Source organism: Coregonus lavaretus (genome assembly GCF_964263955.1).
Source record: "Coregonus lavaretus genome assembly, chromosome: 1".
Lineage (NCBI taxonomy): Eukaryota > Metazoa > Chordata > Actinopteri > Salmoniformes > Salmonidae > Coregonus > Coregonus lavaretus.
The window spans coordinates 56,654,808-56,675,615 of record NC_139988.1 but is presented as its reverse complement, the minus strand read 5'-3'; the positions used below and the strand labels follow the sequence as shown (position 1 = coordinate 56,675,615).

Below are 20,808 nucleotides of genomic sequence, written 5' to 3'. Positions count from 1 at the left end.
ATGTTTGAAGGACATAAAATGCACTCTATTTGTGGAACGACCCACTAACATGCTAAAGCTTTCTGAACCCTACAATGACTGAGAATATAACATAAGCAGCGGCACCCCGCCCTACGCGCGGTAAATCAATGAATCTAATTAATTTGATTCAATGCAATTTCATCTTTGTAGACTGCAACCATCACAGAATTGTTCACTCAATAACCCCCCCTGCAAATCACAAATTCATGCTGCTAATAAGCTATTTACAACTTCCTCGTCTTCTTCAATTACGTTCACCTCCACAGTTTACCACACACAAAAACTTTGGAACAAGCTGACCAGGCCCTGTCAAACTCCCAGTGGGTGTGGTGTTGCGCCTTGTGGAGGGTTTGTGGCCGCTTGTCTGCTTCTCTCCATCTGCTTCTATTCGTCTACTTCTCATTTGCAATTTCTTCGTCGCTGGTTCTGTTGTGTTTGGTGGCCAGCTGGCTGTGGCTATCATGGTGGCATTCGGTTTTGATGTGGCACTGTTGGCGCATAAAGCTGGAGCTCGGGTTGGTGGCAAGTGTGGGAGGAGAGAGAGACAAAGGTGCGTCCATTGCTCATTATAAAGGGACCCAGGCAGGTGCATCCGTTAGGGCGATCAGAGGCAACCAAACCGGGGTTGAGTTCAGTACGACAGAACGGTGTGCAACGTTGAATTCAACGGAAACGGTACTGTACTGAATGACCAGTTGAAAAAAAAGTTGGATTATTTTCGTGCAGTTACCATATAGTGTGCTGCATGAGTTTTGTGATTTCAGATGGTCACACCCATATCGATCAGGTCAGACCTCGCCACACCCATCAAACGTGAGCAAGCGTACCTCAAAGGCTGTTGAAGAATTGTGGACAACGTTTTGGGGAAACATGTCGTTTAGTACAAACTGTCATGCAACATAGCAAACGTTGAATCGAACTGAATGCATCCCAGAGTTGGGCTCATACACAAAGGGTCGGGTTAACAGCATGAGCTTGACACATCGTATACAAATCATAATAACCCCCTTTCCCACATAAAATCCTTGAAAGTTTCCAAGGTTCCGGTAGTTTACTGGTACATTTCTAAAGTTACTGGTAATATTCCCTCCCTTTGCAACCCTAAGAGCAATCTAATGGAACCTAATGGAACGATCACTTAATCCTCCTTTCTCCTTCACTCTCCCAAATTGGCAGCTATGATTAAAGTTCAAGTTCAAGTTGTTGGACATAAGGAGGTTTTTATAATAGGGACCTTGTAGCAGTCATAAGGGCAGGAAATCTGTAGAAATATACAAGTAGATTTACTAAATATACACAAGCAATACCCCAAAAGAAATACCCTCTGTATCAGGCTTAACCTGTCCTATCTGCACAGACATAGGTAGCAGGTAAGACTGTGCAGATTGTGTAGTCTTGACTCAGACCCCTTGAAAAACCAAGTTGAATCTGCCTAACAGGACCTCAAAAGCCTTGTTCACACTGTAGGCCTTAATGCTCAAATCAGTTTGGTTTTTTCAAATCCGTTTTGGAATACTGACTGTCCAAACAGCAAGTTACAAGTGATCAAATTGTATTGGCATAGATTCTAGTGTCTGGAATGCTGTTGGAGAAATGCAACACCATTCTTCCCAGGAAATTCCATAATTTGGTGTTTTGTTGATAGTGGTAGAAAACGCTGTCTCAGGCGCCGCTCCACAATCTCCCATAAGCATTTAATTGGGTTGAGATCTGGTGACTTATACGGCCATGGCATATAGTGAAACATCAGCAAGTTGAGCAGTCTTCGTCACTGAAGCTCCTGACAAATGTGCCCCAACAATCGCCCCAGTCACTGAGATCTCTTCTTCTAGCCATGGTAGCCAAAATAATGGGCAACTAGGCCTGCCCAGCATTTTTATTCATGACCCTAAGCATGCTTTCAATATACTTTGTATCCCTCATTTACTCAAGTGTTTCCTTTATTTTGGCAGTTAGCTGTAGCTACTAAGATATGTCAAAAACAGTCTAAATGTCACGATCGCTGACAGATGCGGACCAAGGCGCAGCGTGATAAGCGTACATTCTTTATTCAGTACTAAACACGAACCAAAACAACAAACAAAACGATACGTGAAGTCCTAGGTTATACACAAAACCTTACAGAACATAATCAATACAGAATACGCAACAGGTATACCCACTAGACATGACAAAAAAAACATCGAAAACATCAAGCGGTAGCAGCTAGTACTCCGGGGACGACGAACGCCGAAGCCTGCCTGAGCAAGGAGGAGGAGCAGCCTCGGCGGCATCCGTGACACTAAAAACCACTTGAGGGCAAATAAATCAGATTTGACCATTCAGACACAAGTCGCATGGCCGGTATTCAGATTTGTATCGAAGGTGGTTTGAAATGTGGCTTGAAATATCTGATTCCATGTGCTTTTTGGCTGTTCAGACTGAAGGAAAAAGATCAGATTCAAATCGGATATACAAAACATAGGATTTGAGTCACTTGAAACTGCTAGTGTGAACAAGGCCGGTACGTATACTCACTTGGCCCCTACCAGGACCATACAATTACCCAATTGGCAATTGAAGAGTTTATTTCCAAAATGCTATATACACCAATTTTTCACATTTGTGTTTTTTCATCAGAAATGATTGCTTCTGGGTACCTTCATGTGTGTTCAAAATATTACTGTTCTCAGATTTTTTATTCATAGATGTATGAAAATGTTTTTGTTGTTGTTGCTAAATGCTATATATCCATTGTTTAGCTGGAATGGAATGTTCGTATCCTGTATATTTTACTGTGATATGTGGTTGTCTCACCTAGCTATCTTAAGAAGAATGCACTTACTGTCACTCTAGATAAGAGCATCTGCTAAATTACCCAAATGTAAAATGTACATGTTTTACATATACAGTGCATTCGGACAGTATTCAGACCCCTTCACTTTTTCCACATTTTGTTACGTTACAGCCTTATTCAAAAATGGATTAAATTCATTTTTTTCCTCATCAATCTACATACAATACCCTATAATGACAAAGCGAAAACAGGTTTTTAGAAATACCTTATTTACATAAGTGTTTAGACCCTTTGATATGAGACTCGAAATTGAGCTCAGGTGCATCCTGTTTCCATTGATCATCCTTGAGATGGTTCTATAACTTGATTGGAGTCCACCTGTGGTAAATTCAATTGATTGGACATGATTTGGAAAGACACCTGTCTATATAAGGTCCCACAGTTGACAGTGCATGTCAGAGAGAAAACCAAGCCATGAAGTCGAAGGGATTGTCCGTAGAGCTCCGAGACAGGATTGTTTCAAGGCACAGATGTGGGGAAGGGTACCAAAAAAAGTCTGCAGCATTGAAGGTCCCCAAGAACACAGTGGCCTCCATTGTTCTTAAATGGAAGAAGTTTGGAACCACCAAGACTCTTCCTAGTGCTGGCCACCTGGCGAAACTGAGCAATCGGGGGAGAAGGGCCTTGGTCAGGGAGGTGATCAAGAACCCGATGGTCACTCTGACAGAACTCCAGAGTTCCTCTGTGGAGATGGGAGAACCTTCCAGAAGGACAACCATCTCTGCAGCACTCCACCAATCAGGCCTTTATGGTAGAGTGGCCAGACGGAAGCCACTCCTCAGTAAAAGGCACATGACAGCCCGATTGGAGTTGGCCAAAAGGCACCTAAAGGACTCTCAGACCATGAGAAACAAGATTATCTGATCTGATAAAAACCAAGATTGAACTCTTTGGCCTGAATGCCAAGTGTCACGTCTGGAAGAAACCAGGCACCGCTCATCACCTGGCCAATACCATCCCTACGGTGAAGCATGGTGGTGGCAGCATCATGCTGTGGGGATGTTTTTCAGCGGCAGGGACTGGGAGACTAGTCAGGTTCGAGGGAAAGATGAACGGAGCAAAGTACAGAGAGATCCTTGATGAAAACCTGCTCCAGACTGCTCAGGACCTCAGACTGGGGCGAAGGTTCACCTTCCAACAGGACAACGACCCTAAGCACACAGCCAAGACAACGCAGGAGTGGCTTCGGGACAAGTCTCTGAATGTCATTGAGTGGCCCAGCCAGAGCCCGGACTTGAACCTGATCGAACATCTCTAGAGAGACCTGAAAATCGCTGTGCAGCGACGCTCCCTATCCAACCTGACAGAGCTTGAGAGGATCTGCAGAGAAGAATGGGAGAAACTCCCCAAATACAGGTGTGCCAAGCTTGTAGCATCATACCCAAGAAGACTTGAGGCTGTAATCGCTGCCAAAGGTGCTTCAACAAAGTACTGAGTAAAGGGTCTGAATACTTATCTAAATGTGATATTTCCATTTTTTATTTGAAATACATTTGCGAAAATACTAAAACCCTGTTTTTGCTTTGTCATTATGGGGAATTGTGTATGGATTGATGAACAAAAAAACTATTTGATCAAATGTATCATTTGTACAGTTCTTTATTAAAAATGTAGTTATGTGTTACATTTGACTGTGTAAAACCTAGCAGTACTACTTATTTATCTGAGAATGAGGCGGATATATACCATTTTGCAGAATAAAACATGATTATTTGTCCCTCTGAAATGAAACCATCAAGTGATAGATTTTAAACAAATACATGTCTGTCATTGAACAACCCCATGCCATGATTAGATAGTGAAAAAACACATAAATCTCTTTCATAATTTCTTTAAACAATATAAGCTAATTAACCAACATTTCTGAAAATGGATATACAGTATACCATTTTGTAATGAAACTCTTCAATTACAACCAATAAACTGTTATACAATAATAATAATAAATATAATATAATATGCCATTTAGCAGACGCTTTTATCCAAAACGACTTACAGTCATGTGTGCATACATTTTTGTGTATGGGTGGTCCCGGGGATCGAACCCACTACCCTGGCGTTACAAGCGCCGTGCTCTACCAGCTGAGCTACAGAGGACCATACAATGTAAAGGCAACTTCCACATCCCTTATTACATTTGTACATTTGTCTAAATCAGACTTAATCTTAATATTTGATCATCATTCATAATGGAACACAATTTAATTTACATCACAGTAAACTCATTAATATTAGCATCCTCAAAGGAAGGGAGCGAGCCCAACTAACAGCAAACAAACACATTTTCGGAAAATTAAATGATCTTCGTCATGAGTCTTGCGAATGTTCATGTGCACTATAAACATCATGCCCACTCAGAGGAGAGGAAATGATAGGCCTAAATGAAAATGTAACTATAGGGCCTATCTTTGTCTACCAAATATGAAACAGAAAGGTTTAAATGTTGCAATAAACGGTAAGGAAATGGAATGATGAAATGCTAGCAATTATTGTAGGATAATATGCATTTTAACTTGGGAAGGAAACATCAAATATTTTCAATGTGGAAACAAAGTGCTCTCTATCGGCGGGAGTTTGAAGAGCGCACAGGTGGAGAGACATGCCTAGTGCGTCTTCGCCACGAGGCTGCTCTCTGACATAAACTGAAGTGCGACAGGGAATGCAAATACGATGAACCCATCAATGAGTGGCCTGGGAATATAACCTAATGGATGTTTAAGGACCCCTGCCCTCCTTCCCTCGCCTTTGCCCCTCTTTACCATTCCTTTACCACTCCTGCCTTGTCGTCTTTTCATTAATATGGCTATTTTGAACCATATGGTCTATCCATTGGAAACTCAACAACAATATGGACACATACAGTATATAAATAGTTTTGCAAACCTACCATTGAAACATTTCCAAAATTAAAGTGGGTAAGTTAAATGCCGGGCCATTGTTTGTAAAGTGCGGACTGTAAGTTTAGGTGAACTCCATATAACGTTTTTTTCCCCATTCATCATAACTGATGATCTCTTTAATTGTGCACTTTTTTAAATGATTTTTTTATATGGTCAGAGAGAGTTATAGTCACAGTTAATGAAGTTTTTGTTAGAATTCTGCTTTTAATATTATTTATGCTCTAACTAACTGCTTCAGTGTTGATGTGTTTCACAGGACCAATCAGGGTCTATGGAATCCTCCCGCTCATGCTCGCACTGCACCTCTGTCCAGAATGGTGACCACTGTGCCTCCACAAAACCCATTCCTACATTCCAAGCGACCAGTGTTTCCTGTCTAATGCCTCTTCAAGAACTAATATTAAACAAAGTGTATGAGAAACTTTGGATGGTGTAGTCGTCCATTTTATGCCATCCAATTTCTGTGTGTGAATAGATCTATAATGATGTGATGTCAATGACTGATTCTGGCTGAGTTGGAGAATAATGAGAGGCCTCATTAGCATAATATCCCTGATTTAGATGAGTGGTTTTGTGACTTCAGGGCTGTGAGCTTTTTGATATCATTGTCCTCTCCAGCGTGCGTGTGTGTGTTTGTGTGTGTGTGTGTGTGTGTGTGTGTGTGTGCGTGCATGCATGTGTGTGTGGAGGTACAGTTGTTTAGCTGTCGGGAAGAGGCATCCAGAGAATCCGGCCATGCAGCCACTCCAAATAAGAAAACAGTGAGAGCACTAACCAAGACCCAGTTCTTTCGGAAGGCTGCAATGAATAAGAAATGTGTATGTGTGTGTAGTCAATGTAAATATCCCCATAAGTGATCTATTTTAATGTATGTATATCATGCAGGTATAACACTTATTGAGTGATACAAATCTACAAGTAGACAGGTAATTTTTTAAGTGCATGCTTAGATCTGCAGTAAGGTGAATAAAAGACAGAGTGCTGGTGCAGGTTCATCTGTTGACAGGAAACTGGGATGTGCTGCCTTCCTGTCTCTTCTCCATCATCTAACATATGTTTCTGCGTTGAAAATTGTCTCGCCGGGATTTAGCTTAGTGAGATTGACTCGAATGTGTTGTCAAAACGTCAAAGTAGTAACAATTCTCCAAAAGTAATATGTTACACAGGGGTGGAAGGAATTGTTGAATGGGTTGGAAGAAATTCACTGTGAACTCACTCATGTAAAACTTTAGAATTTAACATAAAAAACAACACACTCAGTTCCCACATGTTCCTCTTCAATACCACCCCTGGTTATGCACCATTATAAATCAATATATTTCAATTCAATAATCAAACACAGTTCACAAGGATAAAATATATTTGTTGACATTTATTTATTTATTATTAATTTTGTCCAGTGTCCACTGTTAAAAAGCAACCGTTTTGCTCAATCGTTTAGCTAGTGGTTTAAGGCCTTTTCAATTCACATTAGACTTCACTGCCCTAATGGCCTCTGGAAATAATACAAATAGGGGTTTGCTCCCTGATGGTTCAACAGCCTGATGGCTGACACCTCTGGTGTCAAACCACCTTTGTGTGAAACACTGTTGGAGCTGAAATGGAAATGTTTTCCCTCTCTCCTTCCACAGAGAGAGGTAGTTGAAAAGGTTCTTATATGAATAGTGTCTTCAGTTTTTGTTTGCTTTCCTTTATGTGCAGCTGTCATACAGCTCCTGGAATCCTACATACTTGAATCTTTTATCATATACTTTACCTGTATATGCTTGGTCATCATTAGTTGTTTTCTTATATTTTAAGTATTTTTCCAGTTTTATTGACTAGTATAGACATGGAATGAAGAAGACAGATAGAGGGAACATATAATGTTTAGTTTAGTTTATTAGGATCCCCATTAGCTGTTGCACATGCCGCAGCATGGAGTCCACACAAAACATAAAATACAGTGCATTCGTAAAGTGTTCAGACCCCTTGACTTTTTCCACACTTTGTTACGTTAAAGCCTAATTCTAAAATGGATTAAATTGTTTTTTCCCCTCATCAATCTACACACAATAAACCCATAATGAAAAACAGGTTTTTATAATTTTTTGCAAATGTATTACATACATTTCATTAAGTATTCAGACCCTTTACTCAGTACTTTGTTGAAGCATCTTTGGCAGCGATTACAGCCTAGAGTCTTCTTGGGTATGACGCTACAAGCTTGGCACACCTGTATTTGGGGAGTTTCTCCCATTCTTCTCTGCAGATCCTCTCAAGCTCTGTCAGGTTGGATGGGGAGCGTCGCTGCACAGCTATTTTCAGGTCTCTCCAGAGATGTTCGATCGGGTTGAAGTCTGGGCTCTGGCTGGGCCACTCAAGGACATTCAGAGACTTGTCCTGAAGCCATTCCTGCATTGTCTTGGCTGTGTACTTAGGGTCGTTGTCCTGTTGGAAGGTGAACCTTCGCCCCAGTCTGAGGTCCTGAGCGCTCTGGAGCGCTCCTGAGCGCTCAGATCTCTCCTTACTTTTCTCCGATCATCTTTCCCTTGATCCTGACTAGTCTCCCAGTCCCTGCCGCTGAAAAACATCCCCACAGCATGATGCTGCCACCACCATGCTTCACCGTAGGGATGGTGCCAGGTTTCCTCCAAAACGTGACGCTTGGCTTTCAGGCCAAAGAGTTCAATCTTGGTTTCATCAGACCATCAGAGAATCTTGTTTCTCATGGTCTGAGAGTCCTTTAGGTGCCTTTTGGCCAACTCCAAGCGGGCTGTCATGTGCCTTTTACTGAGGAGTGGCTTCCGTCTGGTCATTCTACCATAAAGGCCTGATTGGTGGAGTGCTGCAGAGATGGTTGTCCTTCTGGAAGGTTCTCCCATCTCCACAGAGGAACTCTGGAGTTCTGTCAGAGTGACCATCGGGTTCTTGGTCACCTCCCTGACCAAGGCCTTTCTCCCCCGATTGCTCAGTTTGGCCGGCGGCCAGGTCTAGGAAGAGTCTTGATGGCTACAAACTTTTCCATTTAAGAATGATGGAGGCCACTGTGTTCTTGGAGACCTTCAATGCTGCAGACATTTTTTGGTACCCTTCCCCAGATCTGTGCCTCGACACAATCCTGTCTCGGAGCCCTACGGACAATTCCTTCGATCTCATGGGTTGGTTTTTGCTCTGACATGCACTGTCAACTGTGTGACCTTATATAGACAGGTGTGTGCCTTTCCAAATCATGTCCAATCAATTGAATTTACCACAAGTGGACTCCAATCAAGGATGATCAATGGAAACAGGATGCACCTGAGCTCAATATCGAGTCTCATAGCAAAGGGTCTGAATACTTATGTAAATAAGGTATTTCTAAAAACCTGTTTTCGCTTTGTCATTTTGGGGTATTGTGTGTAGATTGATGAGGGAAAAAATGAATGTAATCCATTTTTGAATAAGGCTGTAATGTAACAAAATGTGGAAAAAGTGAAGGGGTCTGAATACTTTCCGAATAAGCTGTATATGTAAAACATGTACATTTGACATTTTGGTAATTTAGCAGATGTTCTTATCTAGAGTGACATACAGTAAGTGCATTCTTCTTAGGATAGCTAGGTGAGACAACCACATATCACAGTAAAATATACAGGATACGAGCATTCCATTCCAGCTAAACAATGGATATATAGCATTTAGCAACACATCTTACATCTATGAATAAAAAATCTGAGAACAGTCATATTTTACACACACATGAAGGTACCCAGAAGCAATCATTTCTGATGAAAAAACACAAATGTGAAAAATTGGTGTATATAGCATTTTGGAAATAAACTCTTCAATTGCCAATTGGGTAATTGTATGGTCCTGGTAGGGGCCAAGTGAGTATACGTACCGGTCTTGTTCACACTAGCAGTTTCAAGTGACTCAAATCCTATTTTTCTATATTCGATTAGAATCTGATCTTTTTCCTTCAGTCTGAACAGGCAAAAAGCACATTGAATCAGATATTTCAAGCCACATTTCAAACCACCTTCGTAGGTGGTTTGAAATCAGATACAAATCTGAATACCGGCCATGCAACTTGTGTCTGAATGGTCAAATCTGATTTATTTGCCCTCAAGTGGTTTTTAGACTGTTATTTGACATATCTTGGTAGCTATAGCTAACTGCCAAAATAAAGGAAACACTTGAGGAAATGAGGGATACAAAGTATAATGAAAGCATGCTTAGGGTCATGAATAAAAATGCTGGGCAGGCCTAGTTGCCCATTATTTTGGCTACCATGGCTAGAAGAAGAGATCTCAGTGACTGGGGCGATTGTTGGGGCACATTTGTCAGGAGCTTCAGTGACGAAGACTGCTCAACTTGCTGATGTTTCACTATATGCCATGGCCGTATAAGTCACCAGATCTCAACCCAATTAAATGCTTATGGGAGATTGTGGAGCGGCGCCTGAGACAGCGTTTTCTACCACTATCAACAAAACACCAAATTTCGAGTCTCATAGCAAAGGGTCTGAATACTTATGTACAGTGGGGAAAAAAGTATTTAGTCAGCCACCAATTGTGCAAGTTCTCCCACTTAAAAAGATGAGAGAGGCCTGTAATTTTCATCATAGGTACACGTCAACTATGACAGACAAAATGAGAAAAAAAATCCAGAAAATCGCATTGTAGGATTTTTAATGAATTTATTTGCAAATGATGGTGGAAAATAAGTATTTGGTCAATAACAAAAGTTTCTCAATACTTTGTTATATACCCTTTGTTGGCAATGACACAGGTCTAACGTTTTCTGTAAGTCTTCACAAGATTTTCACACACTGTTGCTGGTATTTTGGCCCTTTCCTCCATGCAGATCTCCTCTAGAGCAGTGATGTTTTGGGGTTGTCGCTGGGCAACACAGACTTTCAACTCCCTCCAAAGATTTTCTATGGGGTTGAGATCTGGAGACTGGCTAGGCCACTCCAGGACCTTGAAATGCTTCTTACGAAGCCACTCCTTCGTTGCCGGGCGGTGTGTTTGGGATCATTGTCATGCTGAAAGACCCAGCCACGTTTCATCTTCAATGCCCTTGCTGATGGAAGGAGGTTTTCACTCAAAATCTCACGATACATGGCCCCATTCATTCTTTCCTTTACACGGATCAGTCGTCCTGGTCCCTTTGCAGAAAAACTGCCCCAAAGCATGATGTTTCCACCCCCATGCTTCACAGTAGGTATGGTGTTCTTTGGATGCAACTCAGCATTCTTTGTCCTCCAAACACGACGAGTTGAGTTTTTACCAAAAAGTTCTATTTTGGTTTCATCTGACCATATGACATTCTCCCAATCCTCTTCTGGATCATCCAAATGCACTCTAGCAAACTTCAGACGGGCCTGGACATGTACTGGCTTAAGCAGGGGGACACGTCTGGCACTGCAGGATTTGAGTCCCTGGCGGCGTAGTGTGTTACTGATGGTAGGCTTTGTTAATTTGGTCCCAGCTCTCTGCAGGTCATTCACTAGGTCCCCCCGTGTGGTTCTGGGATTTTTGCTCACCGTTCTTGTGATCATTTTGACCCCATGGGGTGAGATCTTGCGTGGAGCCCCAGATCGAGGGAGATTATCAGTGGTCTTGTATGTCTTCCATTTCCTAATAATTGCTCCCACAGTTGATTTCTTTAAACCAAGCTGCTTACCTATTGCAGATTCAGTCTTCCCAGCCTGGTGCAGGTCTACAATTTTGTTTCTGGTGTCCTTTGACAGCTCTTTGGTCTTGGCCATAGTGGAGTTTGGAGTGTGACTGTTTGAGGTTGTGGACAGGTGTCTTTTATACTGATAACAAGTTCAAACAGGTTCCATTAATACAGGTAACGAGTGGAGGACAGAGGAGCCTCTTAAAGAAGAAGTTACAGGTCTGTGAGAGCCAGAATTCTTGCTTGTTTGTAGGTGACCAAATACTTATTTTCCACCATAATTTGCAAATAAATTCATTAAAAATCCTACAATGTGATTTTCTGGATATTTTTTTCTCAATTTGTCTGTCATAGTTGACGTGTACCTATGATGAAAATTACAGGCCTCTCTCATCTTTTTAAGTGGGAGAACTTGCACAATTGGTGGCTGACTAAATACTTTTTTCCCCCACTGTAAATATGGTATTTCTGTTAATTTGTTATTAAAACATTTGCTAAAAAATCTAAAAATATGTTTTGCTTTGTCATTATGGGGTATTATGTGTAAATTGAGAAGGAATTTTTTTTTATTTAATCCATTTTAGAATAAGGCTGTAATGTAACAAAATGTGGAAAAATGGAAGGGGTCTGAATACTTTCCGAATGCACTGTACATGACAGAGTACAGAAGCATTATAGACAAGAACAAACTGAGATTAAATATTTACATTCAATAAAAAATAAGATGAGAGTCATATATTGTCAAGACACCAAGAGACAAAATAAAATACTTCTTACACACTATTCATATAAACATATTAATATTCTTATATACAGTAAATTAGATGTTTAGAAAGAGGACAGGCACTGTGATACAATACGTTTTTTATGTATTTTATCTTTATCTGCCTGAGAACCTCTGGTGGCAGAACATTCCATGATGACATGGCCCTAAACATAGCTGAGCAACACATTCAATCCGTTTTTGGTTTGGGTACGGTGAAGAAACCCATAGTGGCGTGTCTGGTGGGGTGTGTTATTTACCTTTATTTCAACAGAGAAGTCATATTGAGACTAAAGTTTATTTTACAAATGATCCCTGCACAATACAAAAACAAGCACATACAACATATTACGTAAACATAAATATAGATAAATATATACACATTAAGACACAAAATGCAGTCAATGAAAACAAACACATTTTTCGTTATAAAAATCCTCTGTCAGCTGTCTGAATTGCCCTAGGGACTTCAAAGCATCCAATCGAAACGTATTTTGGAGATTATTCCAAACATAGGGTGCAAGGAAATTAAAGACTGATTTACCTAACTCTGTAGACACCAAAGGAGCCTCCAAAGTTAACCAACCCTGTGAACGGGTTTCTTAACTTGTCATTTTAAATCTTAACAGTGATGTTAGGTAAGTCGGAAGCTTATGGAGCAGGGCTTTATAAACAAAAAGAGTGTAATGATGTGATCTATGTGACTTTAAAGAGGTCCAGCCAACCTTTTGGTAAAGAACGCAGTGATGAGTAATAAAACAAAGTACTCTATGATAAACGGCATCCAGGGGTTTAAGAGTAGTTACAGCTGCACTTTGGTAAATAGTATCACCATAATCAAGAACCGGTACAAAGGTTGTATGTCTGTTTGAAGTGTATGCAAATAGATTATACAGGTTGTTAGGAATGTTCAACACACAAATGTTTCTCGAAAAGACAAGTAGTCAATTTCTCCTCAACCCTCAACCAGGAAAGATGTTCACGCTCACTGAGATACAGTTGAAGTCGGAAGTTTACATACACTTAGGTTGGAGTCATTAAAACTTGTTTTTCAACCACTCCACAAATGTCTTTTTAACAAACTATAGTTTTGGCAAGTTGGTTAGGACATCTTCTTTGTGCATGACACAAGTAATTTTTCCAACAATTGTTTACAGACAGATTATTTCATTTATAATTCACTGTATCACAATTCCAGTGGGTCAGAAGTTTACATACACTAAGTTGACTGTGCCTTTAAACAGCTTGGAAAATTCCAGAAAATTTAGCTTTAGATGCTTTTGATCGTTTGAGTCAATTGGAGGTGTACCTGTGGATATATTTCAAGGCCTACCTTAAAACTCAGTGCCTCTTTGCTTGACATCATTGGGAAAATCTAAAGAAATCAGCCAAGACCTCAGAAAAAAAATTGTAGACCTCCACAAGTCTGGTTCATCCTTGGGAGCAATTTCCAAACGTCTGAAGGTACCACGTTCATCTGTACAAACAATAGTACGCAAGTATAAACACCATGGGACCATGCAGCCGTCATACCGCTCAGGAAGGAGACGCGTTCTGAACGTACTTTGGTGCGAAAAGTGCAAATCAATCCCAGAACAACAGTAAAGGACCTTGTGAAGATGCTGGAGGAAACAGGTACAAAAGTATCTATATCCACAGTACACGAGTCCTATATCGACATAACCTGAAAGGCCGCTCAGCAAGGAAGAAGCCACTGCTCCAAAACCGCCATAAAAAAGCCAGACTACGGTTTAGAACTGCACATGGGGACAAAGATCATAATTTTTGGAGAAATGTCCTCTGGTCTGATGAAACAGAAATAGAACTGTTTGGCCATAATGACCATCGTTATGGTTGGAGGAAAAAGGGGGTGCTTACAAGCCGAAGAACACCATCCCAACCGTGAAGCACAGGGGTGGCAGCATCATGCTGTGGGGGTGCTTTGCTGCAGGAGGGACTGGTGCACTACACAAAATACATGGCATCATGAGGAAGGAAAATTATGTGGATATATTGAAGCAACATCTCAAGACATCAGTCAGGAAGTTAAAGCTTGCTCGCAAATGAGTCTTCCAAATGGACAATGACCCCAAGCATACTTCCAAAGTTGTGGCAAAATGGCTTAAGGACAACAAAGTCAAGGTATTAGAGTGGCCATCACAAAGCCCTGACCTCAATCCTATAGAAAATGTGTGGGCAGAACTGAAAAAGCGTGTGCGAGCAAGGAGGCTTACAAACCTGACTCAGTTACACCAGCTCTGTCAGGAGGAATGGGCCAAAATACACCCAACTTATTGTGGGAAGCTTGTAGAAGGCTACCCGAAACGTTTGACCCAAGTTAAACAATTTAAAAGCAATGCTACCAAATACTAATTGAGTGTATGTAAACTTCTGACCCACTGGGAATGTGATGAAGAAAATAAAAGTTGAAATAAATCATTCTCTCTACTATTATTCTGAAATGTCACATTCTTAAAATAAAGTGGTGATCCTAACTGACCTTACTAGGATTAAATGTCAGGAATTGTGAAAAACTGAGTTTAAATGAATTTGGCTTCAACTATAGTCTATATCATGCACACACTATCTATCTCAGTGTGAAGACGGGATTTGATACCACACAGGCCGGGAATCACATCTGTGCCGAGGACAGCTGCAGCTCAAAACACCGTTCAGGCACCGTATCTTTTTTGCTGTACAGACTTTTCAGTCAGCATTCCCAATTTCTCCTTGTGGAGGCTTGTTACTGAGACAGTAATCTTGATTAACCTAGAACAAAAATCTTGTGTAGTTTGGTCAGATGCTCAATTAAGGTACCAGAATGTTAACGTAGTCTGTCCATGAGAGATTACTGAGACAGCGAAAGCAGAAGGTAAGGGATGGATCGAAATGTACATAATGGATACCTGGAGAAAATGGGGGAGGGTCATTCTTTTTCATTTTCAGTCAAGGGGAGGGTTTAGTATATTTATTTTTTTCTAGTCCAGGGGAGGGTCAAGTAATTTGTACTTGATGAAATTTCAATATTTCTCAGTGTTTTAGAATTAGTTGCTTATTAGGCTATATGTCGATGTGTGCCCGATGCCGCACCTCTTCTCTGATTCTCTGCTGGGCGCGCAATATCAAGTCCGCCTATAGGCTATTTAGTGTGGTCCTAATCAAATGATCCATAGCCTATAGGCTATAGGCTACGAAGTGCATGCTTGGAGAAGCACTGAGCAGTATGGATGAGCTGCTGGGATGGTGTAAATAAAACTAGGCTGCATTACACACTGCAATGGATATTCCAACCCTAAGTCCCGGCCTGCTCTGCTCTTGCTGATCAAAAAAGTTTTTGTGTTCTGCCTATCCAATGGCTATGCTGTGTAGGCCTATGGTGGCAGTTCAGGAGGAGAGTCAAAGGCCTCGTCCGAAAATTATTTTTTATTAGGCCTAGTCTAAGAAATGCACTATCTAGCCTATAGCCTATGTTCTGTTCAGTTTGAGAAGGAGAACACGAAGATGAGAAGGAGCACCGGCGATCAACTTTGATAGCTTGCTACTACTATAATAGATTTTATTTAAAACATTGTCATGATATAGGCCCATGGCATGATGTAGGCCTATTTATCAGAGTTATTTGCCTCACAATAAGCCAGATTCAAATAACTTACATTGTGGTGCACAATAAATCATAAATGGACAGCTCATGGTGCTGAAAGTAAGCAAAAATCGAGTAGGCATAATTCATTTCAACCGTCTTTATTTTAATTTACTAACAACAAGAGGGCTTTGTGTTGGAGCCTATTTCTTCCTATTTAAGAAATAAGAGGAAGGCCTACCTGTTTGACAGACGAAATTAGGCTGTAGGCTAGGCTGCTAACAGAGCTTTGGACCACAATGCTTTATGCTAGAACCAAGCTGTAAAATACCCGGGAAAGACGTGACTCCGATGCATATGGGGATATCATTGTTTCGTTTCTTGTACATTCAGAGGCTGAGCTACAACCTTCTATAGCCGAGGAGACAAATTTTTTTACTTTGCTTGGACAGTAATCTAATTCTGTCACTGTTAATTGATTAAGCTATTAACTTTCTGTACAATCGAAGATGTTTAAACCCAGACAGGTTTTAGGGAAACATTTGTGACCTTCTCTCGTTGGGTTAAGCCTGTGAGACATTCACAGTGATGGGGGCAGACGTTTTGATCAAGAGAGACCTTTCAAAAATATGCAAATGTTCTCTAACACTAAATATACAAATATGTATTTTACAGTTGTAAGAAAGGTGAAATGTTATAGTTAGTCGTTTTATAAATTGATTACATTATATTTTGAAAACATATAAGTAATTTAATGCCTTTTGTTGAATATTTCATATTTGTATCATATTTGTAATGTGTACTTGAGCTTGTGTCCTCAAAAGTGACTACACCTTGGGTGAGATTTTAACCTTTTCTTCGAGTATGCAGCATTACTAGTTATTGTTTATGGCTCACTCATAATAAAAAATTACTTTTTCGATTACATTTAGTTGCATTTAAGAGGTTTTTAAAGCTTACCTTTTTCTGTGTAGGTAGGCCTACTCTGTCTGGGGTGGAAAGGTAGGCCTAACTTTTGAAAGTACCATGCTCAGATTCCTAATGACTTCTCAGATAGTTTTGTTGCAAACAAGACACACTGATTTGGCATTGGAGAAATATGATAAGATGAACTTATCTCTGTCCATTCTTAGCCTGTAATTTCGGTAATTTGTGTGGTATTAAAAAACATTATTCTAATATGTACAATGTTGTAGAATTGCATGAAATGTTTGTAAAATGCCATATTTTTTCTCGGATCTGCAAATACGATGATAGATTCATGCAATACTTTTACTATAAAGGACATCTTTCCACCCCTACTTTTGTCCACAGTGTTCTGCAAACCCACAACCTTTTGGCCTGCAGCCCTGTGCCTTATCAAAATGTCTGCATTGCCATGTAATGCTTGCAGGATGAAGAACCGTTTCTAAAACTGCATATCTAAGGCTCTGGTCTGTCCAAGAAGTGAGGGTAAATGGTGGGTTTAGGTAAAATATATTTTGCTGAAGGGAGGGCCATCCATTTTCATTTCAGAGAGGTCCGATTTTCTCCATGTAACCCTTTTTATAAATAACGTTCACTCCCTAATGAATTGTACTTTAAAGGAGTACAAATGCTTGTCACTGTAGTGGTACCCTGTAAGGTACGTCCATTGTACCATTAGTTATAGGCACATAATTGTACCCTTGCAGTTCGTACTTTAAAATAGCCAAAAGGTAAAACTGTGCCCTTTTAAGGTACCACCACAGTGACAAAGCCATTTGTTTTTTTTAAGTGGAAAAAATGTACCTCTTCTCTACACCAAGTCCTTCACATGTACACGTATCTTCCGCCATTTCACTTCTGACGCCAATGTAGAAAATTCATGGGGTAACCTCGACTGGGAATCGAACCTGGGTCCAGTGACTATCAAGTCAACACCGTACCTCCTGACTAGGTCGCTCAGTGTTGGTTAAGGTCACTACAATATTAATTACAGCTCTTTATTGTCACATGCTCTTATGTAAGCCTTCATAAAGACTTCAGAACTGGCAGCGGACATGTTCAAACTTCAATTAACATAACCATAGATCACTTAAACTGGTACAACAGTTCCACTCAAGGTGGCCAAAAATAACTAACTTAAAGCCACGCCAAAGCCAATTATTATACATTTATATTCAAAATATTTGGTGCAAATATTTACCATTATACTAGATTATCTGCACATGTACCCAAAAAGGTACCGAACAGTACCATGTGAGATCATATGTGTACCTCTGAAGGTACATTATGTGTATTTTTATCTTTTTTACCCCAGGGAACAATACTGTACCTTAACCTTGCCCTTTTATTCTGAGAGTGTGGGTGTGGGCCTCTCTGCTCAACATTCATTGATTGACATGTGCTAACGACCATCCATCTGCATGTTTCTGCTCTGTTCCTGTTTCTGACTGAGGAAACCAGACGTCTTTGACTAGCCTGGTCCCAGATCTGTGTCTTGTCACCTCCTATGGTCATTGTCACAAACAGGCGTCTCTGACTATTAGCTCAATGTCACAGTTATCAGAAACTTTCTTACTTGTCTTTGATATAACTGCTTGACAATCACAATTTCACTCCTACAATATTTTTGTTTTAATTAAAAGTCAGTTTAGACTCTGTTTTCATCCTGTTTTTTACTGTGTAGTTTGTACCAACTGCCAGAGTAGTAGTTTGGCAGCAGATTCTCTACAACTTTCCTAAGACTTCAGGTACCCAGGCATACTGCAGATATACAGGCATGCTTCTGAGGCTGTGCACATTGTTTACTGAGATAATAAAAGCCCCCAAAACTGAGATTTATTTATTTATTATCATCATGCCAAGGAGCGTATTGATATTTTTGCTTTAGCTACCTCCCCCTAAAAACACCCTCCCTTTCCCACAAGGTCGCCAATGGACTGAATCTCATTATTGGTCCCCTTTTCAAAACAGGGGTTTACAAACACAATGACTAAATCACCCACTATCCTTCAGGATCTTCCAATGCCTGCCTACCCAGTAGATTAATTTCTCTTCCTCATCTTATTTTTTTGTCTTCGTTTCTCCATACAGAGGCTAAATGTCAAGCATGCCTGACTCCTTCTAGTAACACATTCATTCCAGCAGATAATTACCATAAGGAAATTGATGCTTTAGTGTGCAGAGGGGAATTTAATTTACTCTGACATTCCACAGCATAATGCATTCCAAAAGAAGTGTTTTTCACTTTCCAATTGACTTTTTAGATACATTTGACAATTTAACGTGATTACCGGTCTTGAACGTCTTTGACTTATTAAGGTGTTGAAACCAATTAAGGGGTACATGCTGTTCGTGCTTCCAGATTTGAAGCTGTGAATACTGCTTAAAGATCCATGAAATAAGAAACAGGCTGGATATTTTGTTAATTAGTCTGTTGGCTACATAGTGATGCTGTTATTATGAGGAAATCCAGGTAATGATATTTAAATACAGTAAAACGCTTTACAGAATGTTGAGGAACCCAAAGCAGCATAGGATTGTGTTTGGTGTATGTGGTCTGGTCTATATGATGTTCATTCCGTAATAAGTAATTACTGTATGTTTATGAAAGCCACTGTGTGAAATAAAACATTGCGATGGATCATTTGGTAAGTCTTAAAGCCTGCAAGTATAATGCTTTATAACTTGTTATAAGCATATATGAGTATGTATCATGTCTTATAATAAGGCTTATAAATATAATATATTATGTCTCTCAATGTAGGACATTTTTAACTGACATTTTTAACTAAGGGCTTTTATCCAGTCAGTATCAATATAAGATGATAATAAGACATACCCAAGCTCATTACAAGTCTTACCATGCATTATAACCTCATCATAACCCATTATACCTGTACGCTTTATTAATGTTACTGAAAGTTTCAAAAGTAGTGCTCAAGAAACAAAGCTGTGCCACCTGCTGAGAGACACATAAGTACTGTAAGCCTGATGGATTAAACCTCTTTTTAAACTAGACTGTGTCCCTGTGTCCTGGTGTAGCCCCACACGTGAGAAGATCTGCTGTGTCACTGGAATAGGGTGGTATCTCTACAGCTGGGAAAACCATGCTCCTCTGCTGGTCATGATTGGAGTGTGCATTGTGCTGAGTCACGCTTCTGCTCCAGGATTCCCTCTGTCTGGCCTCGGGTCAGGAGTTGGGCTACAGGGCCCTTAATGCCGCTATGACACACCTCTTTATATTGGCCTCGCACTCACAGTATGTTCGTTACCGGACCTGTACTGTAGCTGAAGGTACCTAGCCTTCACAGAGACTGGATCAAAATAACTATTTGGAGACTGTTGTAATCCATACTGGCATGTGGAAACAACAGACCAAAAACACACTCCTGTGAAAAGTTCCTCTTTTGCGCCATGACCAGACCAACTGCCTGTGAATGTTGTGCTACTTTTGAGATAAGGGCTGCCTTCCACTGTACAGTAGGTGATTTAGCTATCTAGAACTTGCAGCATATCCACAGATAAAACCACTCAGAAAGGTTAGAAAATAATGGGAGAATGGGAAAGACAGTCACTTTTCTCATAGCATATTGCAGCAAAGATTCACTGTACCAGAAACTTCATTTAAGATATAATGACTAAACATTGCAGAGAAATGAGCCCATTTGTTTGAATAAAATAAGAGGTATATTACTCATTATTTATTGACTATTTCTATAAATATTAATCCACAAATTGTATCGCTTTGAATAATTTGAGGCAATATCCCATTTGTGCATGCAATACTGTAATAGACCAATATTCTTAACAAGTGCGTTTTTTAAATATGCATTTACAAACTACTATGCATTTTCTGGAGAAAAAATAAAGAAAAGTTAAGTGCCCTAAAATATGTTGGCTGAAATGTTGCTAAAAATGCAATTATATAGTAGTGACATGAGTAAGAAGGTGGGGGGTTTGGCGAAGAGAGGCAGCACTTCTTCGTGCAATCCATCCACACTGCCCAATCTGCCAATGGAGGGACATGCTGAGGTACTCCTAAACAAGGAAGCAGCTGATACAAAATCAGTATAATTTAATCACTTTTACATTTAGC

General features: G+C 40.2%; 1 protein-coding gene across 1 annotated transcript in view; it reads left to right on the top strand.

The window, feature by feature from the left end:
* The window catches only part of spmip7 (sperm microtubule inner protein 7), a gene marked incomplete at both ends in the record, with an annotated part of 33,844 nt that extends 13,915 nt beyond the window's left edge, over positions 1 to 19,929 (top strand). The window contains one exon of the mRNA XM_084167031.1: positions 19,755 to 19,929. Coding sequence (XP_084023157.1) covers positions 19,755 to 19,929 — 175 coding nt within the window. The remainder of the gene's footprint in view (positions 1 to 19,754) is intronic.
* Between the last annotated feature and the right edge of the window lie 879 nt (positions 19,930 to 20,808).